Here is a 25685-nt window from a genome sequence, read left to right as displayed (position 1 = left end):
TCCTCATGTCCTTACCAGCCATGTCTGCACAATGTTATATCATGAGTAATAATTAAAAAAAATCTATATACATAAAACACACACATGCACGCACAGTGACATTTTAGACCTTCTTCAGAATACTGTATATACTATGGGCATCCTTACATTATTATTTATTACTAGAGCTACAATAATAAAGCAATGAGGAGGGGGAAGTAATAAATATGAAATAATGTATTTATGATGATTCCATTTGTTTCACTATCCACTCTGTGCAGGGCAAAGCTTATTACATTTTTAAACTGTAGAGATACAATCTTTTGTCTTATTTAAAATATAAATCTAATATAATCTGCTTCTTAATGTATGTTCTTTAAAATACAGCGTGTGTTTTTTTAATATATTATAATTATTATTATGTGGACATGCATATTAGATCGTTTTTTAGTGAAATATAATCCCTCCAGAAAGGCAGGAAAAGCCCGGAAACTTACTTTTAAACTAAATATGTTCCCTAAAACGGTGACAGAGCTACAGACCCATGACAGCCTTACACAGGTAGCCAGCAGCTATGACCAGCACTACTTGTGGAGTTAATAAAAGGACAGGTAATGTTTGTCGCGCTGTTGCACACACTGCACGCTCGTTTGTTTCAGTTCGTCAGTTGCAACAAGACAGCTTACCAACGTGTACGTAATAAGCTAATACTCCTGTGTGCTACACACTACAGTGTGCGCTGTACACCTACTTACTGGGTTTGTCGCATCAGTCTGTGTCTCTGAGTTAACTTGTGTTTCTCCTACAGCTCCGGACCGCAAAAAATGCGCGTGCTCTTTGTGAGCTCGTTCCCGGCTCGTAACCAGCGCGTTCTGCCGTCGAGGGCGATCATTGGTTAAATGTGATCATGTGACTGATGCAAGCCAGATCCTTTTATTTAGCAAAACTATGATTAATAGTTAAATATTATTGTTGAGGGGCACAGACAGGACTCCGCACGCACACACACATAAAAAAAAATAATAAATAAATAAAAAAAATTTAAAAGTTGCCTCAACAAAAGGGCACTTTGGGCACTCATCAGGAAAGGGGCGGGTGCTCAAGCCCCTCTAGCCCCCCCCCCCCCCTCTGCACGTCCCTGTATATATATATATATATATATATATATATATATATATACTATGTGTGTATGTATGGATGATCATTTAAGAAAGAAAACGATGTGTGTGTGTGTGTGTGTGTGTGTGTGTGTGTGTGTGTGTGTGTGTGTGTGTGTGTGTGTGTTTCTTTCTTTCTTTCTTTTCCCGCAGGACAGATACCGAGCACGCCCACACCCACGGAACACCTGTGGGCGTAACGGATTTTGGCAGGTAAGCACGTTTCTTCACCGTCATGCTCGCACTGTCCCTATAGGCTGTTGGTCATGTTATAACATCTGCACGCACCGCGAATTGCTACATGTTGAAAGAATTCTATCAGAACAAAAAACAAAACAAAACAAAAAACAATTAAGGAGGGAGCTGGACTTCACTGACTAGTCGGCTGCTGGCCCGACAGTCTTGCAAAGCTCGGTTTGTGGCCTCACAGTCGGACAGTTAGGAAACAATTGGGTAACATTTAGGTAAGCTCGTGCACATCTGCATGACACGGTCCCCAGCCCGTCACTCCAGAAACTCGGGGACTTGTGTCAGTTTTACCATTAGGTAAGCTCTCTGCACAGCAGCATGGCAGACTCTCTGTGCAGACTCTTCCATTCCTCCACAAAGACCACTTCAAAAACTGTAGAAGAGCGTGGCAAGTGGGGCAGCAAAAAGGAGTTCATCCTGTCTGTGGCCGGTGCTATTATTGGACTTGGCAACGTGTGGAGATTTCCATATCTTTGCTACAAGAATGGCGGGGGTGAGTATTTCTGTTATTCTCCCCCTTACTTAACCAAAGTGCAGTGCGATGTCTGAACCTCCGAAACTCTTTGTTCCCATAATAAAAAACAGAGAGAGAGAGAGAGAGAGAGAGAGAGAGAGAGAGAGAGAGAGAGAGAAGAAACAGAATGACCAGTAGACTATTGTTTTATTAATCGCAGATGACTTTTTCTTGGTTGGGGGAGGGTCTAATTAGAGGATGAAAAACATATTAAATGGTTGATAAGCAGCTTAGTTTTCATCCCCGTTTCCTTCTGTCCCACAGGTTATTGAAAAAAAAAATACATTGCCAGATTTATTCTGTTTTTTTATTACAAAGAAAGTTGCTTTCGCCTTTTTTTCTAGCCTAATTTGAATTTTACTGATTAATCTGCAGAGTTTTAGGCGCATGACAGAAGCAAACAACAAAAAGTGCGCTGGATCAATGCAACAGTGTTTTGGAACAGGGCAGCACGTTTACCAATCAGAACAAGTTACAAAGTAAACGCCATGTGATGATCTCAGTGTAATAAGGAGTAAAGTAAGTAAAACATCCCGAAAGTCGTTATATTAGTAAATGTTTACACGAGAAGCAGTCGGTTAAACCATCGTAACAAATGCCACTGGTATATGAAGCTGGACTAGAAAACAAGCTCAAGAACCGCCTTTCAGTCAAAGCGCAGGGCGTGGAGCCGGAGTCAGCGTGGTTTTCACGAGCCAGTCTCAGCGGAGACTACACACCTGTTACGTAACGCAGTACCAAACCGCTGCGGTGCGCAGAAAGTCCCACAGTGCATACTTTTCGCATACGGAGCTTATTATCACCACTACTGGCGCACATCCCAGGACTGCTCCTCACCAGAAAACAGTCTGTCCACACGGATGCACAGACCGTGGAGCTGCTCGTTATAGTGTCGTTAGTTATACCAGGGGCGATTCCAGGATCAGAGCTTTGGGGGTGCTGAGCACCCAGAGAGTTGCCCAGCCAGGCAAGATAAACCTGTCTCTGTCAGTCCCTGCATCCTTAAATGTTGTCCCGACTCCCGAGTTCTCTCTGACTGTCACTTTGGTGCATTTAAACCCCTGTTCCTCCCTGTCCTCATTGTCTGTTGTCTTCGTCTCCGTTATCAGTCATCATAATTTTACCATCTCTGTGCAAGTCTGCAAATTTCTTTATTAAATCATACGATTCTTAAATTCATCAAGTCTCTCTGTGCCTGTGTCCTCGTCACAAAACATGACATCACTGTTTTGTACATTTTAACACAATTTAATCCCCACAGTTGTGAAAGAAAAGCAAAACACTTTGCCTGTAACAAAACCATCAAATCTGATAAAGGTTATTTAAATGCTGCAAAAGAAGAATGGATTGGAATAGAAAAAAATACATATCCTAACCTTAATTACTCGGGGAGAATAATGAGTGATGCTCATAGTGAGTAAAAAGTAAACTGAGTGCATTTTATGGACAGAGATTCACTTTTATTGTGTATGTATAATATAATACAGATACATTAAAAAAACACTCCCAAAACAGAATAAATTATTACAAATAAATTATTACAAAATATTAATAAAAACTATAAAAATGGAGGCAACTTTGCCTGTGGTAGAATGTATACAATGACAACAAATCTTTATTGCAGATACTAATTTTACTAATTTAATAATAATAACTTTGTGTTGTAAGATTTATGAGGTTCATGCTTTCATAGTGGTACTTTTTGGACATTTTTTCTCAGGTGGTACACACTGTAAGAAGTTTGAGAAACACTGATAAGTGTATGTGTGCTTTTGGAAAACATTTAAAGCTGCTGTACAGAATCTTTGAAACAAGATTAAAACATTTTTAGAATATAAACAGAGCATCTGCTTCTCTTTACAGCTCCTCACTCCACCAGGGCTGTTTGGCACTTTCTGATAATGTGCAAATGTGATGTACGTACTGCGGCAGTCATACAGGCAACTGGACGGTCCAAAAGTTGGCCTACCTATTACTGGCTGAGGTTTTAGTAGAGTTGTGGCTGAACCACATAAAAATATATCATTAATTTTAATCTCCTCAATCAATGATAATGTTATGTTGGAATGTTGTTAAAGAGGGTCAAAAATGTTTCAACCCAGTTTGTTTTGCAGATTCTGTATAGCAGCTTTAATATAGGGAGAACACAACTTCCAGACTGTGTGAGTAAAATCAGTTTTTTTTTCCTCTTTGTCAGTTTAACAGTTTCTGTTGTGCCTGTCACTGTTCCCTGTCTGTTTTCTTACCTGGTTCTTCCTGACCTTGTACTTTCTCCTCACGTTCCCCTCTGTCCTCTCTCCCTCTTTGGACTGACAATCATACACAAATAGATTGTATTCAATTAGATGAAAAATTACATTAATATGAAAAAAATTCTATTAAGATCACTAACAAAAAGTCCTCTTTCAGTGTACTTTTAACCAAAAGGCAAATAACTAAACCACATGAACATCTAATAAAAGATATAAACATTGAAACACTGATCCAACATTATTCTTGATTGATGGATCATTTGATTTTACACTTTTACCTGAATGTGGCTCCTTTTTTTGAAAAAACTTCCTTATATCCATTATGAACCTGGCTGTCTCTCTGTACACAAACACACACTCACACAACAGGAGTTATAAGGTTAATGGGCATTCAGTCAGTTAGCTAGTTAGTATCCATTTCAAAGAGGACAGTGGTAACCAACAGTAGGCTGCAGACAATTTAAAGTTTTAGATTTTAAATAGGCTGTATACATTTTAATGGGAGCAACAGGACGATCAAAAGTTGCTGACAAAGAAGGACGGATAAGGTAGCAAACATTGTTGGAAAACACGTTTTCAACACTGCAGGTTACCTGGTGTAATGCTTTTCAGCTAAAAAGAATCATGGTCTGACTCCTACCTAACTAAGAGTAACTGAAGGTTAAACGCAGCTAACATGTCCTTTTTAAGTCAGGCACTTACACCCCCACTCCGCTGCGTCTCAGCCACCATGCTCTGGCAGCAAGAGCCCTAGAGCCAGAGTAAGGGAGAGGCGAGCTGGAACAAACCATTTTGGGAGGGGGGTTATCTATACTTTTGTTGTTAAAATTTTATGTCTCAAACAAGTACAGTACTGTATGCTTTTTATATTTTTAGTAGTGTGTCACACAAACAGCGAATGTTCTCAAAAAAAAGTAAGAAATCTTTGGGGGTGCTTTGATTCATTTTGGGGGGTGCTGAAGCGCCCCCCCAAAATGGGCTAAAATCGCCCCTGAGTTATACACAGTAGTGGTTTTAGATACGGGCGACAAGGGCGGTTCCCGGGGCGGCATCGTGGTGGGGGGCGGCATCACGGGCATCGGCAAAAAAAAAATGCTCGTACTCATGCTGCCCCAACGTCAGCCAGGGAATGGCATAGGCACCGATCGGTTTTCTATCGCCCATTTGCTGGGTGTAAGGGCGCCCTCCGTTTGCCAGGTGCGCCTGCTGCTTGCGGCACAGGGAGGAGAGGGCGGGGCGGTAGGGGATTCTCTGGCTGGAGCAGCATCTAATAATAATCAACTCACAAAATAAAAACAAAATAAAAAGAAACCAACAAACACGAAAACACCAGACATTATGATACAGAGTCAAAGGAGCTTGCAAAGAAAAGCGTCTGGACTTCTTTAAGTTATTATGATACAGACTTATAATTTGCACCGATGTTTTTTCGAAATTCTGTACACGAAAAGTGAGCGCGAGAGCCCTCGGTGCGCCTGCTCGCTGCTGAAGCCAAAGTAAACTTTATTCTCATCTCCGCTACATACAGTCCAGTATATAGAGAGACGAGACGACGAGGCTCCAGTTACAGCAGTGCAAGTAAACAAACAATATATATAAGAAGAGTAAGAAAATAAATATACACTTTAGGACTCGGGGTAAAGGGATCAATAACAATTTAAAATTTAAAATTTACAGTTTGATGATTTAAAGTCTCACACACAACCCGTCGAAAGGGGAGGGGGGCCGGCTGCTTCCAAATAGAGCACATTTCATTTATAATGTTGTAAATCCAAGCCCATTATCTATTCATGATATGAATCCTGGGTTGTGTGAAATCCCAGAAATAAACTCTAGACAAAGTGAATCTGTGAACTAAGGTGTTGGTCTATTAGGTTATGTTGTGGTGATCCTCGAGTTGAGGGATGGGTGTTCATACTGGAGTGCAAAATTAAAACCAATGGAAGATGGACAAGAAAAGTTCAAAGCCATCAGGTGCTCAGTTTAGAAAAAAGAGAAAAGAAGAGGAGAAACAAGCAAAAGATGCAGGTATGCAGATAATGGCAGGTCATCCTGAAACAATCGGAATCAGAATACTTTATTAATCCCTAAGGAAATTATGTGGGTTACAGTTGCTGCAAGAAGAAATGGTAAAAATAGCAACAGTAACAGACTAAACTCCAAACAATACATTATGTTACAGATTTTAATATTAATTAGTCCTTGTCAATTGTTGATTTGTCCTGTTCTCATTGTATGACGAATTATGATGGCTGTTTGGTGGCTATTTGCATACTATGCATACTCTCTCTCTCTTCACATGTGTGTGTGTGTGTACAACAGATTTATGTGGGTAAATGAAACAAAATTTGTCATCAGAGGATGAAAGATGAAGAGCTTTGGCAGTATTTTCTAAACCAGCGGTCCCCAACCTTTTTTGCGCCACGGACCGGTTTATGCCCAACAATATTTTCATGGACCGGCCTTTGAGGTGTCGCGGATAAATACAACAAAATAAAACTAGTACCGGTACCGAAAAAAAGAAAAATTATTCATAACACACGTGAAAAGACCCAGGAAAACCAAGTAAACGATGAAAACGATAACAAAATAACGCTGAAAACCGATAAAACCCCTGAAAACTATACATTTCACACCTGAGCCTCAACTCTTGCGGCCCGGTACCAAACGACTCACGGACCGGTACCGGTCCGAGGCCTGGGGGTTGGGGACCGCTGTTATGTATGTATGTATGTCAATTTTAATGAGATTTATAACAAGAAGAGGAGCGATTTGGCACCAAAAACAGGTTCTGTGCCTCGACAGCTGCAAATATTAATCTCAAAGAGGGTTAAAGGCCACATTTACCAGCAAGTTTACTTCAGCTGCCAGAAAGGTGTGAAAGAATGTGTTCTTTGACACTTCAGTAAATTACTTACAGCTCTTTCTGCTGCCTTCCCTCCAGAAATACATGATACTTTCAGATTTCAACATGTAAGCTAAATCAAACCCAGCCTGTCCCGTCTCAGGAACAGGAGCTGCAGCCCAGGAGTCTTGACTTTGCCTTTTTTTAAAATGTTAAATAAAGCCAGGTTGGCAGAGTACAAATTTGTTAAACTGGACACTTTAGAACAGGATCTCAAGAGCGACTGGGTTTCTAAATCTACCCGCAAGCTTGACTTGCTGTATCACCTTTGTTTACTTGTTATACCTAAAAAATGTTGAAGAGTTTAAATTTTTAGAGGTTACCTTAGGTTTCACCCTTACATTAAGAAATCAAGCCTAACACAAGTGGTGTTTCAAATAGACACACAGGTGTATCTGCTAAAAAATCTCAGCCTCAAGGTCAGGGGTCAGAAGTCAAGTTTTCGAAAAATCTTGTGGATATGATAACTCAAGAAGGAAGTTACCTAACATTTTGAAATCGATACCACAAGTGCATTTACTAAAAATCTCCAACGAGTTCGAATCTCAGTGACCTTGAACTAAAGGTTAGAGGTTAGAGGTCAAGTAGTGATACCACAGGTGCATCTATTAGCAGGCTGTGCCACAGCCAGTATTTTAATTGTTGTATAATTCTGTATGTCTGATTAACACTTTGATACATTTTGCATAATTTTCCATTTGTCAGCATGTGTATCTGTTACGGTTTGGAGGAGGACTCAAGCACAGGACTCCGGTTCTGATGCTCACAAGAAGGATTTATTTACAAGTCACCAGGTGTATATACAAGAATGTGCGGGGGGGTGTTATATACAGCTGAGTGGGGGGAGAAGGGGTCTCCAGGGAAGTCCAAGGGAAAGCACGCGTTCTTCAGAATATCCACTCACACGATCACAGGCTCACACTCCGACACTGCCACACAGGAATCACACGGGGAAAAATCCAGGAAGCTCTGTAGACAGGGAGACAGGGTTAAGAATGACGCACAGAGGAAAACACTCTTAACTAAACTTGTTGTAGCTTGACTTCACTAACGCGTGGTAGACAACGATCCAGCGACGAACAGCAGTCACCTCCTGGCTTAAATGCTGCTCCAGGTGTCTCATCTCCCGAGGGCGTGGGCTGAGGGCGTGAACCCACAGTGAGTTCTGCCCCGGCGAGAGAGAAGAGGAAGAGAGAGAGAGAAACAGAGAGGGCTGATCAGCGTGCAGCTGATCCGCCTGGCCGTGACAGTATCTGTAGGTATGCATGTATGTGTGTGTGCTTGCACATGCATGTAGGTGTGAGTCTTGGCGTGTCTCTGCTGATAGACTTTATAAATCTGTCTCTCTGGACAGCAAATGGAATTGAGCTAACAGCTGAATCAGATAAAGAGCATTGATCCCCTTGTGTGATTCATTAAACAGTTAAACTGAAAGATACTATTTTGCTTGGTTATCAGGAGGATATAATGTCGTTACTGTATTTCGTCCCTGTTATTTTAACTGTTAACATTTGCTGCCCTCAAAGCAGAGCCAATCCATATGTTGTTTACTGTTTATTTTTTCCTACCTCTAGGTGCTTTCTTAATTCCTTATGTCCTGTTCCTTGTGACCTGTGGCATACCTCTATTTGTGCTGGAGACGGCACTGGGCCAGTACACCAGTCAGGGGGGGATCATGTGCTGGAGGAAGGTCTGCCCCTTGTTTGAAGGTGAGCTAACCACTGGGATTGTGGTGAAGCAGATCAATGAAGAAAAACTGAGGGAATGCAATGTTAACAGTTATGTTGTTTCCAGGCATGGGATACACCAGCCAAATGATCATTTTCTATGGAAGTATCAGCTATATTGTGATTTTAGCCTGGGCTTTTCTCTACTTGTTCTCTTCCTTCTCTGGAGAGTTGCCATGGGCCACCTGTAATAACACCTGGAACACGAGTAAATTCAATTTTCTGTCCCACATATACATCAACAAATTACTGACTTAATTGGTAAATGAATTGGAAGTATGTAAAGATTGGATTGAAATGTTAATATGCAAATATTCACACAACTATACATTTATGAAATACTAAAGCTAATGTTCACAATATTTAATGCAGTATTCACTTGTTGATGTGTCAGCAGAGCGTGTTTAACAAGATTTTGATACATTTCAGATCGTTGTGTAGAAATTAACAACTACAATACTACTGCCAACTGGACATCACCTGTGAATGCATCATCTTCTGTTTTAGAGTTTTGGCAGTAAGTCACAAATCAGAGATAATTTGTTAACAATCCTCAATATTGTTTCAAAATGTATGTAAATTCAGATACGTATATTACATGCATTACATGGCTGTTAGCATTAATGGTAATTAATGGTAATTTACCATGTAGTTTGGAGGGCTTCACATTCACTATATTAAGTAGACCTAGTTAGTACAAGGGTAGATCCATTTTTTTTTGCCTTCAGAACTCCCTTAATTCTTTATACCATAGATTGAACAAGGTGCTGGAAACATTTCTCAGAAATTTGCACCACATCCCAAAGGTGCTGTATTGAATTGAGATCTGGGTACTGTGGAGGCCAGAGGGGTACTCAATGTCATATTCAAGAAACTATTTTGAGGTAATTAGAGCTTTGTGACATGGTGCATTATCCTGCTGGAAGCAGCCATCAGAAAACGGGCACATTGCGATCATAAAGGGATGGACATGATTAGCAACAAAAGTCAGACAGGCTGCAGTATTTGAACATCGCTCAATTCATGTTGTTTACGTCAGTTCATGTTGTTTACCATCTGAATGTGTGAGCAAAAATCAAAGCTCATCAAATCAGGCAAAACTTTTCTAGTCTTCAGTTGACCGACTCTGGTGAACTTACTGGAACTATAGCCTCAGTTTCCTGTTTGTAGGTGTTTGGAGTGGCACCCAGTATGGTCTTCTGCTGCTCTCCATCTGCTTTCATGTTTGATGCATTTTGTATTCAGATATGGTCTTCTGCACGCCTTGGTTATAACAACTAGTAATTAGGGTTACCAATTAGCGGTATTGGGGTATTGGCCTTGTTGATGACCTCTGGCATCAGCAAGCTAATGGTTTTCTTTGACCATTAGCTATAAACTGTGGATGGTGGCATAATCCCAGTAGATTAGCGGTTTCTAAAATACTCGAGCTACAACTGGCTTATCTGTAATCATGTTCAGAGTCATGTAATTCGCACTTCTTTCTCTTGTTGATGATCACTTTAAAGTTCAGCAGGTTGTTTTGACCACATCTAAGTGCATGAATGCACCGACTTGCTGCTATCCTGCTGGCTGATTAGATATTTACATTAATACAGTTGTACCTAATAAAGTGGCCAATGAGAGTAAGTGTCATTAATTATTGTTTTTCTCTGGCTTTAATTGCTATGATAAGGGACTATGATAACAGATCTTTTTTGCAAAACACTTATTTGCTACTATTTGATGAGTACTATAATAAGTATCATTTGATACTCATTATAGTATTCTGGGTATACTGACATATACTTTATAACACCAGTATAGTTTTTAAAGAATTTTACTTGACTTTTTAAAATGAGAAGTACAAATCTAGAGGAAATTATAGGTTAGGAGTAGTATGAAATGTCATGTGTCTGTTAAGCAGGGTTAAACTGTTATGACACATTTAGAATGTGTAGAACACCAAAACTAAATTAAAAATCTTACAGAAATATCCCACATTTTGATAAATGTTTAGTGTGAAGATGCTTTAGATACAAGTAGTAGGGTCTGTTACTTCTTTTGACATTTTGCTGTCAGTGTGTAGAGATCTACAAACTGTTAAACTGATGTCTCAGTCACTTTTTTGATGTTGCTCTGTTAGGGTGGAGCGTAGTTGCCCCTGGCATTAAACACTTAATTTGGCCATAATAACTGAAAACACCCATGTATTGAAGGTGTGAAGGGCTTTTAATTGCATGTTGAAGCTTGTGTCATTCTAAATAGTTTCATGAGCTTTAACTTCAACAGACCTTTCATGCCGAACCCAGTGACTTGTCAATCTATATGTAAGTACTTAAGTAGTCCACTGTGTAAGTATGCTGACATCAGTTTTCTAGCCACACTCCCTGAATCTTCATTTTTAAAGTCTTTGTGTATTAACTAGATTCAAAATTTTACAAAAGAGTAGGTTTTACCCGACTACATACATTGGTTTAAAAGACCTTTCCATACACTGATAGTACGTCTTCTTTCAGGCGTCGGGTGTTGAATATATCCAGCGGCATAGAGAACTTGGGAACCATACAGTGGGACCTTTCTCTGTGCCATCTTCTAGCCTGGGTCATCTGCTACTTTTGTGTTTGGAAGGGAGTAAGATCCACGGGAAAGGTAACACTAAAAGGAAAAATGTTGAGTCGCATTTTATACCCTCAGCAGTTTTCAGCAGTTGTCACTGGCTTTCAGGTTCTTCAGGGAATCATTCAGATTCATTTCATGTTGCACAGTGTCTTTGTAGCTGTTGCCAATTTTATTGTGAAAATCTAATTTTCATTTATTTGGAGTTTTCTAGAGATAGACAGATGTTTTGCATACTTTCTAATCTGGATTTGTAAACTTTTAGGCACACCTGTTTCCTCAATTTCCCTTCACGACCTTTGTATATCCGTTAGTTGTGTAAGCATGAAATTACATCACCTACTGACATAAAATGCGGTTAAGTTGTTGTGTAGTGAGGTGAGATGATCAGTGGCTGCTGTTATAAAAATCCCAAATTGTTTCGGTACTGAGCTCAAATTACTTACTTGCTACTACTTGTTCTCAGAGTGATTAAGGTGTGGTGTGAAGAAAAATGAAATGATCAGAACTCCCAGACATCCACTGCTTTTTTTCCCCCTTCAGGCTGCCGCCATGGCAGTCGTTCAGTCTCATATTTGCACATGCCTGGCTATCATACAGTATATTCGAACCACACCACAACACATAACAGCCGAAGTTGGCACAAAAGAGGGTTATGAAAGCAAGTTTTGCAACTGTTATGGACAATACAGCCTCCTTTTAATAAACAAAGGAAAATATAGCAATATTATATTCTTGTACTTCTTTATGTTATTTCTTTTTTTTTTTTTTTTTTTTTTTTTTTTTTCTTTTGGCCTGTCCCGTTTGGCTCTTTTGCCATCAGAATTGTTGTCTAAAGGCAAAGAAAGATGCCCAACGGATTTACTTTACCAAACTGACCATCCCAGCCTTGCCGTAATGGTCCATTTGATTCACCTTTTATTGTTTATTTTATTTTCACTTACTGAATACGGGACAGACTTGACTGGGGGAAAGAAGGGGAGAAAGAAAGAGGGAAAGAGAAACAGCTGAGAAGAGGGACGGGGGAGAAGGGCAAAAAACAAAAACCAACAGAACGGGCAGAGAAAAAAAAAATGCATATATCAATCACCTGGATCACCTGCTGAGAAAGAAAAAAGAAAGCAAGCAGAAGAGAACAAGAGTAATAGAATAAACAACATCACAATGATATATGGGAATATGACAGTAAATACTAAATGTTAAACATTATTGTGCAGCACATAAGATCAACAGAACACAGTGTGCTTTGAGGTAGGAGCCAAAAAGGGTGTAGTTTGTGGGTGTGATCACCCGTGTGTACACCTGTGAGCATGGACGCGCTTGTTTTTTGTTTTTTAAAAGGTTCCTTCATGTAATAATCTGCTAGAGGGTGTGGGGGGGCCACAGCCCCGTCCTCCAGGGCGTGAAGCAGGTGTGGAGGAGATCAAAACTCCAGACATCCAGAGGCCCCCAGAACACAAGAGACCAAGGAAGACCAACAGAGGGGCAGCTGCGCCACTGTCCCGGAAAGAGCTGAGGAGAGTCCCAGATGAGGGCTCACTCAGCAGCCGCGGAGCAGAAGCCAGGGGGAGTTGCAGTGACGCGCCCGTGAGCTCCGCCGGCAGCCAGCCGTGCCTGAGTGACCGAGCCCCAGGCCGAGAGGCCGGGGGCACCCCACCTCCGAAGTGGCCCGAGCGAGCCCCAGGCTCCAGGCCCCGATAAGCGGCCGCCAAGGAGTGAGCCGGTGTGTACCTGGACGCCCATCCCCGGACACAAAGAACCACCAACGCACCGATGTCTGAGGGGGTCCGCCACTGGCAGGGGAAGTGGTGGTAGGGGGAGATAGGCCTCCAAACCTTGGAGGGCCTGAGATGTCCCCAGAGAGGTGGCGCCTGACACCCAACCTGACATATAGACACAGACATACAGGCACACACAGATACAAACATCCATTCCCACCCTCATGCTCTCATATGCACTTACTCCACACTCAACCAACGTGGAGACAGACATAAAGAGACGTTGTACACACGATCACACTCCCCAAGCGTACTCTACAAAAGGAAAAATGTTGAGTCGCATTTTATACCCTCAGCAGTTTTCAGCAGTTGTCACTGGCTTTCAGGTTCTTCAGGGAATCATTCAGATTCATTTCATGTTGCACAGTGTCTTTGTAGCTGTTGCCAATTTTATTGTGAAAATCTAATTTTCATTTATTTGGAGTTTTCTAGAGATAGACAGATGTTTTGCATACTTTCTAATCTGGATTTGTAAACTTTTAGGCACACCTGTTTCCTCAATTTCCCTTCACGACCTTTGTATATCCGTTAGTTGTGTAAGCATGAAATTACATCACCTACTGACATAAAATGCGGTTAAGTTGTTGTGTAGTGAGGTGAGATGATCAGTGGCTGCTGTTATAAAAATCCCAAATTGTTTCGGTACTGAGCTCAAATTACTTACTTGCTACTACTTGTTCTCAGAGTGATTAAGGTGTGGTGTGAAGAAAAATGAAATGATCAGAACTCCCAGACGTCCACTGCTTTTTTTCCCCCTTCAGGCTGCCGCCATGGCAGTCGTTCAGTCTCATATTTGCACATGCCTGGCTATCATACAGTATATTCGAACCACACCACAACACATAACAGCCGAAGTTGGCACAAAAGAGGGTTATGAAAGCAAGTTTTGCAACTGTTATGGACAATACAGCCTCCTTTTAATAAACAAAGGAAAATATAGCAATATTATATTCTTGTACTTCTTTATGTTATTTCTTGGTCCAATGTGTCGCACATGATTTAAATTCTGGTCATGGAAGTCGCAGTTAAATAAGAATGGTATTATGCATTTGGTGTTACCTCCAAAGACCAAATGCAAATATTCACACAACTGTGAATATTGTTCACAGTTGTGGGACTTGTTGAATAATATCTTGATGCTGACATTAACAGCATGGCCTCATCATAGCGTGTGGTCATAAACAAGTAATCCTTAATTTAAAACCTAATTTATTTTTTATATATATACAGGCAACATATTTCACAGCCACGTTCCCCTTTGTCCTGTTAATCATGCTGTTTGTCAGAGGAATGACCCTTCCTGGAGCCTTCCATGGTATCAAGTACTACTTGTATCCCAATCCTGAACGGCTCGCTGACCCACTGGTATGATTCAGCCTCATTTCTTAATCGTGTCAGACATTTCTGCAGCGGTGTTTATGAACTAATAACTTGGTTTACAGGTCTGGATGGATGCTGGAACACAAATATTTTATTCTTATGCCATATGTTTGGGATGCCTAACTACACTTGGGAGCTACAACAAGTACAACAATAACTGTTACAGGTGAGCTCCTCACGAAGATGTGACAAACATTTTAGTTTGTATGTCAGTGGCTGTCTCCAAATACTTTGCCACTAAATGTGTTTACAGCAGCTTTCTTACTTTCTGAAAGGCTTTAGCACTGGTCTAAGTAAATAACACATCAAGAAAACACATACTTGAAAATGATTTTGATTACAGCCCTTGTAATATGTGCATCCATTACCCCTTCTATTTTTATTAACCTTTAAGCACAGGTAGACATTCAGTCACCGTACAAAGCACTTTTCTATCTTACTAACCTCTTAAAGCACTTTAGACTACAGATCACATTTTAATCACACATTCATGTAGTGCTTTATTCCATGCACTTTATTATTTATGTATTCTATGGGCAGACTCCAGTAAAACCATACTGGATTACTGGCGACCGCAGTCCTTGTTTTTTGCTGTCAAGGAGATCCCTGAGAATCTGTAGCAGCTGTAGAACTGGTTTATAAACATCTGCACTGAACTCACTAAGGCTGCAAAGAAAAGCAATCTGTGCCGAGAAGCACCTTGTTAACTGAATTAGCACCTCAAGCACTACCGCAAACAGAATATTAACCAGTGGGTAACAATGAAAGTGTTTCCCACAGCCCATTATCTTTTTGTTGTCTTAAAGAAAATAGTGACATTATGCTTTCTTTCTGATTTGCAGAGACTCTTTTTATCTTTGTTTGTTGAACAGCGCGACCAGCTTCATGTCAGGCTTTGCTATTTTCTCAGTTCTGGGTTACATGTCGCAAAAGCAGGGTGTCGACATTGCTACAGTCGCTGAGTCAGGTACGGATGTCAGTCTGAAAAGTATTTGAGTCTGGCTTTTTTTTTTTTTTTACCTCATCCATTATGCAAAAAATAAAGACAGATTAACATGAAAGCTTGTGATTTAGTTTCAAAGTTGATCCAAGTACAACTCTGGACACAAGAATTTTTAAAAGAGCTTCTTTAACACTGCAAGCAGATTAGTTCTTTCACACAACACATGCATCAAATTGAAAAAAGAGGAAAATGTCATCTAAATGTTCTCAAGATAATATCATGAACTCAGCTGGATCCAGCAGCTCAGTTCATGGAAGCAGTTTTCAGCCTTGGTCGAGGTGTATGAGCTCTTATTTTTCATTTTTATAGTTAGGATTTTTAGACTTAAATTTTAAAATTATCCACAAGCATACAGGATCAGCTCTGGCACTACTGACTTTGACAATATAAGGCATGATGCTGGGGAATTTTCACAAGCATGGAATGATTGTCCCTTATTTCCCAAGACTTGGAGCAGCTTGTGCTTGTAATACTGAAATGTCTGTACTCCATGCTGTGTAGTGTGTGCTCAACTACTGCCAACCAAAATTGAGTAAGAATGCCACCCAGGGTTTCTGTAGTCAATAACAACCCCAACACATGAATGCAGCACACATTTTATTATCAGATGGTCTGTCAGTCAATATCATAGAGCAATATTTGTATTTTTGGCCATCAGGCTGTTCTATTTAGCAGTAGCAATAATTAGTTATTGTTAATATTTCTTCCCTCACACCCAACTGGTCACAGCAGATAGCCGCCCCTCCCCTGAGTCTGCTTCTGCCGAAAGTTTCTTATCATAAAAAGGACGTTTTTCCTTCCCACTGTTGCCAAAGCGCTTGCTCATAGAGGGTCAAATGATCGTTGTAGTTTTTTTCCTTTTTTCTCTGTATTATTGTTGAGTCTTTACTTTAAAATATTAAGTGCCTTAAGGACACTGTTGGAAACATAAACCTAATGCATCTATCTTTCCCGGCTGTTGTTTTGAACTACTATGTACAAAAAAACACTACTATTATGGAAAATGTTGTTTTCCATTAACTACAACCTGCTTTCTGGAGGCATATTGCATCCCTCAAGGGACTATGCATGCCTTTTCTATCTACATAAAGTACACCGTCTTTCAAGGTTTTACATTTCAGTAAATTTAAAAAAGGCAGAAGCAGTGTATGAAAAACTAAGTGGACTGAATGTTTTATTAGCTTGTGGAACCATCTTTAGCAGGAATAACTGAAGCAGTTGTTTTCTGCATTACTTTATCGGTTTCTCGCATCATTCTGGAGGAATCGTAGCGCTCCCTGCTTCTTAAAACATAGCTTCTCTTCACTGAGGTTTACGGACATTCATTTATTCGCAGCTCTCTTAAGGTAGCCACACAGCATTTCTGACTTCTTAATTTCAGCTTGAATTTAGGCCTATTTAAATGTATATAAGAAATCAGCACCTTACTGGTAATTCATTTTCTATTCCTACCATTTAACATGTTTCAGATTTATTTGATCCAATCTGCATTTCCTTAACAATTGTACAACTCCGTAATGATCATAAAGTTGTCATTTAGAGACACTTTGGCATCTGTTTCACTTTGTAGGTCCAGGCCTTGTTTTCATAGTCTACCCACAAGCTGTGACCCTGCTGCCTTGGCCTCAGGTCTGGTCTGTGTGCTTCTTTGCCATGATCATCTTGTTAGGAATAGATGGTCAGGTGAGTTGCAGTTTTTTTTATATCTCCTAAGAAAATGTAATGCAGTATTGTTTTTTTTTTTCTTCTGGTTAACTTACCTCGACACTAACCTGTCTTTGTGTAATTCTCAAGTTTGCAGGTCTTGAAAGCATCATGACCTCTTTGACAGATGTCTTCCCCTCCCATTTAAGGAAAGGATATCACAGAGAGCTTTATCTGATGCTGATCTGTGCGCTTTGCTATCTGTTTGGCCTGTTATTGGTGTCACAGGTGAGATGTTTAAAAACAGCATAATTATTATAACTTTCATGCCTGAAATTCATTTCATAAAAGTTGGAACAGTGGCAATGCAAGACTGGAAAAATGTAGTGCTACAAAAAAATGATGGTTGTGTAAATCTGAATATTTAATGGCATCTGCTTTTATATGGATCTTGTTCAGTGTTTTTGTAAATGCCCCAGGCTTGGTGGGCTTGGTATCACGGGTATAACAAAATGGAAATCAAAACAAGGGAAGCACAAAAATCACATGTCTGCATGTGCTCAGGGGAGTCTGGGTGTCCTGCGAGGACACTTCAGGTGTATGTGGTACTGGGCCCGTTGCTGTGGACTTTTAGTTCCTTCACAACAATAGTGAAACCACGCTTTGAATTAATAGCAATGTCAGGTTTGGTGGGTGTTGAATTCCCTTTGTTTCTGATTCTGTTCAAAATTCTTATTAATACATTTGTGTGAGACATAATGGACTCATGATCACAACCTTGCTTTTTGTGTATGATGTGATCCTTCAGGCTTCATCAAGTGGCAGTTTGCTGGCAAATGGGGAGCAGCAATGATGAGAATTACCACCTTGAAGTCTGATTGGATTGGAATGCCTGCTCCAAGTTGGTTGGCATTGCTGCCACATGTAGAAAAGTTCAAGTACCTCAGGGTCTTGAGTGGGGAGAGTGGTAGGAACAGTGACAGGGATGTTCATAGCCTCACTTATAACCACGAGCTATGGGTTGTGGTCAAAAGGACAAGATTGGAAATAATTAGCAAAAATGGATGTACGTTGAAGGGCATCTGGGACTTAGGCTTACAGTTACAGAGCAGTTTGGTCAATTTGTAGGCAAGGTGTTTTTAGAAGGGTTAGGAAGGATGGCCCAGGCAGGACACAACAGAGTGATGGGGGTGTGGGAATCTCATCAACCCAGACCTGAGTGGAGAAGCGGCTGTCTTTCAAAACTGCAGCAAATGGTTTCTTCAGTTCACAAAGAGCATATTAACCTAATTAACCTAATTTATTGGTAAACATGCCCCTGTCTGGAGATTTATGAAATTTGTTGATGAGATTTTGTCCTAATGCTTCTTTTAGTATAATATAGAGTTCACTTTGCTTTCTAAGTTTGTAGGATATCAAAGTTGTTGATATACTAGATAATAAGTGTGAATAGCTTCAAGATTAACATGATGAATGTTTTAATTTTAGGCTGGTGCATACATTCTGCAGATCTTCGATCACTATGTTTGCAGCGGTCCTACTCTGCTGCTGATGGCAATTTTCCAGTCAGTTACGATTGGATGGATTTATGGTAAGACAAAATTATTATTGTTATAAAAGTCTTTGGTTTGTATGTCTTTTTATAGTGACGTCCTAATAGCTGTCCACTATTATTACCAAAATATATCTTGTAAATCTCTATACATGCTGTATATACATACACATGTAGGGCTGGATTTACAGCACAAAGCATTTTTGGTAATTTAAAAGCAACTGTCAGGACCTGCTAAAGAGGCACAGTATCAACTGAAAGATGGGGATGCAGGTTTTTTTGCTATTGAACTTATTGCATCTTATCGTATCTGCAGAAATCTTGAAATGTACTGAATTTAATGCAGACAAAAGCAGGTCTGTTTTCATACCTGATGCAGTGTTTTTTGGAAGATATTTGCGACATGTTATTATTTGCATAATCAGCACGAGTGGATAGCTGAATGGTGTGAGTCCCCAAGCCCCCCACACCCAGCCCTGTATCTTTTTTTCTTATATTTATCTTTCAAGGAGTCAGATTATCTTATTATATTTTTTAAGTTGTCTTGAATAATACTCCAGGCTTTCTGAAGGTATTTCAAGGTTTTTCTTTGGACGTTGGCTGTTTTCACTTATTGTCAGTCCAGTTCTTGTACCGGCCCATTTTCAGAGGAATGTTTTATTTTGTTTGTTAAACACATAACTCAAGGGATGAACTAGTGTTGTGTCTACAAATAAAATACAAGCAAATAACTGATTTTATATTGTATCTTCAGGCAAAAACATAATTTATTCCCTTTTCTTTGGTTGATTTTATGACAAAATAGCATAAAGTAGTATTTTTGTACCAACAAGGTGATTCTCAAAGACCTATTAGCTGAAAACCTGGCATATATTAGCATGGTATGCAGTGTGTCCTTAAAATAATTTGAGGAACCTGAACAATTGACAAAGACCTCCTCCTTAAAGGAAGCTGAGAGTTTACAGCCCATATTCACTGTATAACTCATTTGAAAAAGCGGTCATTGTAAAAACCTTAAAAATATAATTTTGTTGTGGGGAAATATTAAAAGTTAAACACAAGTTTCTTTCTAGTAAACTGTCTCTGTTCTAGGTGCCGATCGCTTCTACACCAACATTGAGGACATGATTGGATACAGACCTCTGTCACTGATCAAGTACTGCTGGCTCTATGCCACCCCTCTCATTTGCAGTGTAAGTTTCTAAAGCAGCTTCTGTAAACAGTTTATCAGTATGCTCTATTCTCATAAGATAAGATGAGATAAGCTTTATTAGTCCCACATATGGGAAATTCATCCCATAATGTTTATTATTTATATGTTTTCTTTTGAAGGGAACACTTATATTTTTGCTCCTGAGGTACACCCCTCTGAAGTTCAACAACACATACATGTATCCTTGGTGGGCTTACTGCATTGGCTGGTTCCTCGCGCTGTCGTCACTTTCTATGGTCCCAGTCACTATGATCTACAAACTGGCCAAAGGAAGAGGGAGTCTCTGGCAGGTCAGTGATGTTGTTAGTGTCGGCTGTTAGTGATAATAACTGATAATACCTGATAATAACTGACAATATTAATTCCTTTACCAAGCGTCTGAAGACCAGCTCCCAGCCTGCAAGTGATCTTCGAAGAATGGAAAAGGAAATGATAAATGTCCATGATTCACTACGTGCCCCAAAATAACTGTTCAGCCTTATTCACTGAAATGCAAATCTTTAAATGTACCTTTTAATTTGCGTTTTAAATAATACTTAAGGTGTGGGTCCTCTATTATGCACATATATGGTGGCTGGTATTAATATTTTTTATAAGGTGAAAGGGTCTATCTGAAGCACGAAATGTCTGAATATCTGTTAGAGGCTGAATGTATAAAATACTACACTGATATGGAGCCTCTGATATGACTTTAATTTGCATTTCAAATACCTCAAACCCTAACAATAACATTTTTACTTGACTTTTTACTTTAAACTCACTACGAACACACAGACGTTGAGATTGAAAAGAAACTTACAATTATTATTTATAGACCAACACAGTGAATAGAGATTTTAAAACTAGTGCTGTCGGCGTTAAATCTTGTTAGAATGACGTTAACACCATAACCGCATTAACGCAGCAAATTTCCGTTAACGCGGATCGCCATGGTGACAACGCGCCGTGCAGCCCCTCGCACCGTGACAAGTTTTTTTTTCTTTTTTAGAAACATAAAAGCAAGGTCTTTTAGTGTTTAAAAGTATTGAGCTGAAAACACATATTCACAGTTTAACACGTTTTTATGATGATCACTTTTTTAATGATTTCCTACATCAACTGCTACTTCTGTTGTGTTTTTGTGATGTTTCATGGAAATCTGGGTTATTTTAACACAACGTTTTTATATATTCATACAAATTGAAAAGTAAAAGGCTGTTTTTCTGTTCCTCTCTCAGTCAGAACCTGTTTTAAAAACTATATCTATCATCATTCTGGCATTAAGTTCTAAATACTTAAATAACATGGGGACCTGCGTAGAAACACCTTCATAACATTTAAAATGAAAAAGATTAGCTTCACTAAGCTTGTAGCTTTATTTTGGTTACAGCTACAACATACAAGATACAAAATGCTTTATAACATACGCATGAAAAATAAAAACTTACATTTCATAGAACAAAGGTCAACATTGCTACATGCTGACATGCTAAGTAATGCCAAGGATCGCACATCAAGTTTTCAGTGTTCTGAACCTTTTTTATGTTTATATTCCTATAGTTTTTTGGCTGAAATACACTGAATGTAAGCAACAGAGGTCAGTTTTGTTTTTGTTTTTTACTTCAGACTCCTTTAGTGCCCCCTCCTTTTTTAATTACCTGGAACTGAGGAGTAACTATGAAATTGTGTCCTTTGGAAAGATTTCTCCTTGACGTTTTCTGGTATGTGTTTCATGTTGCTTGTGCTACACACACATATCAGGAAACACTAGGCCTAACGATCCGTATGTATTTTAAGCATTCAGAGTATATTTCATGATATTCTTTTTTTTATCAACATGTATAATAAACCAAATAAATATTGCTCTTCAAGTCTGTCAAAAAGTGGTTAATGTTTGCTCCTTACATTTATAACTGAACTCCTACTTTTACTTTAAGGTGCATTGTATTTTCTTGGATTATTGTATTGGTTACAAGACTTTTTAAATGTGTCTTGATATTTGACCTTGAATTTGTATAATAAAATACTTTGGGGAATAATTTAGCTTTCACTGTGAAAGCTTTTCTGTAATTTAAGTGAATGTGTTGAGAGAGTGTGACAGATACAGACTCTATGGTGCAGGCCAATCCATGACTGATCAGTTTCCATTGTGTCTTTGGAGCATTGACAGATCGTTTGGGCTTGTTGTCATGCTAGAAAATAAAACTGTTGCCAATCACATGCTTTCTAGATGGCATTGCATGGTGGATGACAATCTGATGGCACCTTTCTGTGTTCATAATTACATTAATTTGAAAAAATCCCAAACAACTGGCTGAAATTCAGCTCCTCCAACATGCTTTACAGATGTTTGTAGACACTCGTTGTGTCTCTCCGGAGCTTTCATCTTACAGATATGCAGTAATCAATATTTGATTGATGCTGCTCGTCATTTAATTGCTCTCGTGGTTTTATTCTTGTTCCTTGCGGAGTTAAAACTTATAACCAATACACATTGTAATAATCAATTTGGCTTTAAAACGGAATTTGTTTTGATAGTGATAACTAAGTAGGAATGTCTAATAGTTTGGTGGATTAATATTGTCTACAGGTTATTTGCACAGCTGAAGAAAACACATTTTACTTACATTAAAAAGATATTTATTTAAAAAAAGCAACCAAACAAACAAAAGTTTCATTTAACTGGATACATTTGCTCTGAGAATTTTGATATCATCAGCTGGACGATCTTGGCTGTTCGTCTCCACCATCCCAATCCGGTTCAGCACTCCCATTCCCTGACACACTCTTCCAAAAATACTGTGCTTTCCATCTAACCACTGAGTGGGTGCGAGGGTGAGGAAGAACTGACTGCCATTGGTGTCCGGCCCCGCGTTGGCCATCGCTAGAATACCAGCACCTAACAGGCACAGAGACATAATGAGAAATTATAAATGTCCTCACTATCAGTTATCACACAGGTATTTATCGGGATCACTGGACTCAGTTTATTCAGCTGTGAACTAAAGAAATGTTTCAAAAACACCAGAAACCTTTACAAGTTATTGGTATACATGAACTCTACTGAAGATTTGAATCTAAAAATAAAGCGTCCATATGTGAACATGTGCATACAAATACCAGATTAAGACATCAGTACTGACACACACAAATGATTTGAAGGATTTGCTCCAGAGCCTGTCTTTATAAGCCTATAAAAGCTTCTTCTACGTGCATTACCTGTGAATTTTAGTTCTGGGCGTAGTTCATCCTCAAACTGTTTGCCAAAAATGGAGGCACCACCTCGACCTGTTTGGAAAACAAACATTACAAGTGGCGCATTGGATGAGTTTTCTGAAGACCATGAACATGTGAAATTAATCAGACAGTAGTGACAGGGCCACTTTATTAGGTATACATATAACTACTCATTAATCTAAAAACCTAATCACATAGCAGTAACCGTAGACGTGTTCAAGACGACAATAAAGTTTAAACTGAGCATCAGAATGCAGAAGAAAGGTGATTTAAGTGACTTTGAACTTAGCAGGAGTACTTCAAAATTGCTGATCACGCAACCATCTCCAGGGTTTACAGTCTGTAAAAGAGAAAATTCTCTGGGCAAAAATGCCTCGTTGATGCCAGAGGTCAGATAAGAACGGACAGACCTCTTTAAGTGATATGAAGCCAACAGTAATTCAAATAACAACAACCAAGGTATGCAGAACACAGTGTATTGAAGCGTGAAGCAGACGGGATACAGCAGATCACACTGCGTGCCACTCCTGTTAGTTAAAAACATGAAACTGAGGCTACAATTCACACAGCTGGTGTTAATGGTGTGGGAGATATTTTGTTGGCACACGTTGGGCCCCTTAGTACCAGGTGAACATCTTTCAACAGTCAAAGCCTGCCTGACTATTATTGCTGACCATGCCCATCGCTTTATAGCCACAGTGTTACCCATATTCTGATGGCTGCTTCCAGTAGGATAATGCACCTTATCACAAAACTCAGATAGCCTGAAATTGGCTTGATTTACATTACAACGAGATCACTGTGCTCAAATACAGCACCTTGTTATACAATATTTGAAATTAACAAAACAACCCCCCCCCCCCCCCACACACACACACACACACACACACTATAGTTTCAGAAATACTTGTGGGTTTTTCTTGTTTGTTTGTTTTTTTGTACTACTTCAACACTAAAGTGGCCCTCACATGAGATGACCGTGCCTGCAGTGGCCCACAGCTCATTCAAGTTTGAGACCCCTGAAATACAGCATCATTGATGAAAGTTGAGCTTCAATAGTAGATGTCCAGCGGACAAAGCTGAATGTTTCCAACATCTTGTTCAACGTGTGCCATGAAGAATTAAGGCAGTTCTTTAGGCAAAAGGGGCTCCAACCAAGTATTAGCAAGGTGTGCCTAATAAAGTGGCTGATTAGTATGTATAAAAGAGGATTCAATATTAAGAAAATTACATATTTTTCTTGGAAAAATACAGACATGCTTTTGATGGCAAAGAAAAAGAACTGTAAAATATACAGTATTATAAGCATCTGTAAATATTATTTGCATATGCAAACACACCGTTTAATGAAGTTCTGTATTAACAAACAAAGCATCTGGTTAAAAGTCATGTGAATCACCTGAACACTGGATCTATATTAAGAGTTCTGACTGATTATAAAACTACGAGCATTAATATGCTGCTTCAACAGCCCTCATGATTCCATATAAGAATTTTGGAACCTGGCTGGTTTACAGCCAAATGAGCGGGAATGTAATATTGGGCAGCATCAACACCAAAACTTCATTTATGGAGTTTGCTTTGTGCACAGTCATAAAACAGTCATGTCAGTGTATTAGGGGAGGGGAAAAAAACACAACACATTGTAAATTGGAACAATACGAAAGACATCTACATTTACTTAGCTTCATGTTAAAGTGACTGACATGTTTAGTAATCTAGACACCCTTAAGTAGCATTTAGCCTACTCAAATCATGAACCTGTTACCCTAACATGTGGACAGTGGTATTCAAACACTTATCTGTGACGAACCCACCTGTTCCTGTGGGATCTCCTCCCTGCACCATGAAGTCTTTGATGATCCGGTGAAACTTGGTGTTGTTGTAGTAGCCTCTTCTGGACAGCTCTGCGAAGTTCTTGCAGGTCTTTGGTGCATGGTTCCAGTACAGCTCCACCACAACAGTCCCCATCCTGCAACGCACGGCCAGTTAGCATGTCTTTAGCGGCTCTGAATAACAAAGGCTGTCTCTTAAACTAGTTTTTAGCGGAAACGTGCTATGCTTCATGGGGTTTGTTAAAAAGATTGTGAAAAAATAAAATATGCAAAATTTATTAACGCAACAGACACCAACACTTCAGGTTCCTCAAAGCTAGCTGAGTTAGCATCCAGTGTTTCATTGGGGACTTACGTCGTCTCCAAAGCCACTGTGGGAGGCTGCCATGTGTCCGGAGGAATCCCCGACATTATCACCTCAAACCGTAAGCTACAACAGTTGTGAAAAAATGTTTCGTTAAACTTAAGTTCTAATAAGTAGCCAGGAATTTCTTAGCCCAGTGAATTCATTCAACACATTTCAAAAGGAGTTTCTTCTTCTGTGGTTTGCCGAGCATTTCCTTTGAATGTTAGAGAAAGGCTGCCATCTGCTGGACGAACTAAATGATACCACCCCTTTTTTTATTGTGTTGCTTACGTTTAGCATTCTTTACCAGCATCAGCTTCTCAGAAGTTCAGATTAA

At 39.5% G+C, this 25685-nt stretch overlaps 2 protein-coding genes across 2 annotated transcripts; one reads left to right on the top strand and one right to left on the bottom strand.

The window, feature by feature from the left end:
• Window positions 1–1645: 1645 nt before the first annotated feature.
• On the top strand, window positions 1646–20419 carry LOC146632323 (sodium- and chloride-dependent GABA transporter 2-like). The gene is made up of 14 exons (XM_085354278.1): window positions 1646–1878; window positions 8631–8765; window positions 8851–8991; window positions 9213–9300; window positions 11282–11414; window positions 14390–14524; window positions 14602–14705; window positions 15382–15506; window positions 17113–17225; window positions 17337–17474; window positions 18675–18777; window positions 19831–19931; window positions 20071–20241; window positions 20327–20419. Exons 1-14 carry the CDS (start codon window positions 1704–1706, stop codon window positions 20417–20419), a joined length of 1755 nt encoding a protein of 584 aa, XP_085210404.1. The 5' UTR covers window positions 1646–1703.
• Window positions 20420–22608: 2189 nt separating this feature from the next.
• ppil1 (peptidylprolyl isomerase (cyclophilin)-like 1) lies at window positions 22609–25452 on the bottom strand. The gene is made up of 4 exons (XM_085354277.1): window positions 25358–25452; window positions 24985–25139; window positions 23150–23218; window positions 22609–22829 (listed from the first exon to the last, which is right to left on the bottom strand). The coding sequence occupies exons 1-4, from the start codon at window positions 25411–25413 to the stop codon at window positions 22609–22611; spliced, it is 501 nt and encodes a 166-aa protein (XP_085210403.1). The 5' UTR covers window positions 25414–25452.
• Window positions 25453–25685: the final 233 nt, after the last annotated feature.

The sequence above is a fragment of the Diplotaxodon limnothrissa genome, linkage group LG5 (assembly GCF_057381915.1).
Source record: "Diplotaxodon limnothrissa isolate DT_005_m linkage group LG5, D_limnothrissa_male_GT1.1, whole genome shotgun sequence".
NCBI lineage: Eukaryota > Metazoa > Chordata > Actinopteri > Cichliformes > Cichlidae > Diplotaxodon > Diplotaxodon limnothrissa.
This window is presented reverse-complemented; position numbering and strand designations above follow the sequence as displayed.

Coding starts and splice junctions, on each gene's coding strand:
- LOC146632323 (XM_085354278.1), top strand. CDS start 1,704: ATGGCAGACTCTCTGTGCAGACTCTTCCATTCCTCCACAAAGACCACT. Junction 17,475..18,674: donor GCCTGTTATTGGTGTCACAG/GTGAGATGTTTA, acceptor TTTTAATTTTAG/GCTGGTGCATACATTCTGCA. Junction 20,242..20,326: donor GAAGAGGGAGTCTCTGGCAG/GTCAGTGATGTT, acceptor TCCTTTACCAAG/CGTCTGAAGACCAGCTCCCA.
- ppil1 (XM_085354277.1), bottom strand. CDS start 25,413: ATGTCGGGGATTCCTCCGGACACATGGCAGCCTCCCACAGTGGCTTTG. Junction 23,219..24,984: donor AGGAGATCCCACAGGAACAG/GTGGGTTCGTCA, acceptor TTTTCCAAACAG/GTCGAGGTGGTGCCTCCATT. Junction 22,830..23,149: donor CCCAGAACTAAAATTCACAG/GTAATGCACGTA, acceptor TGTGCCTGTTAG/GTGCTGGTATTCTAGCGATG.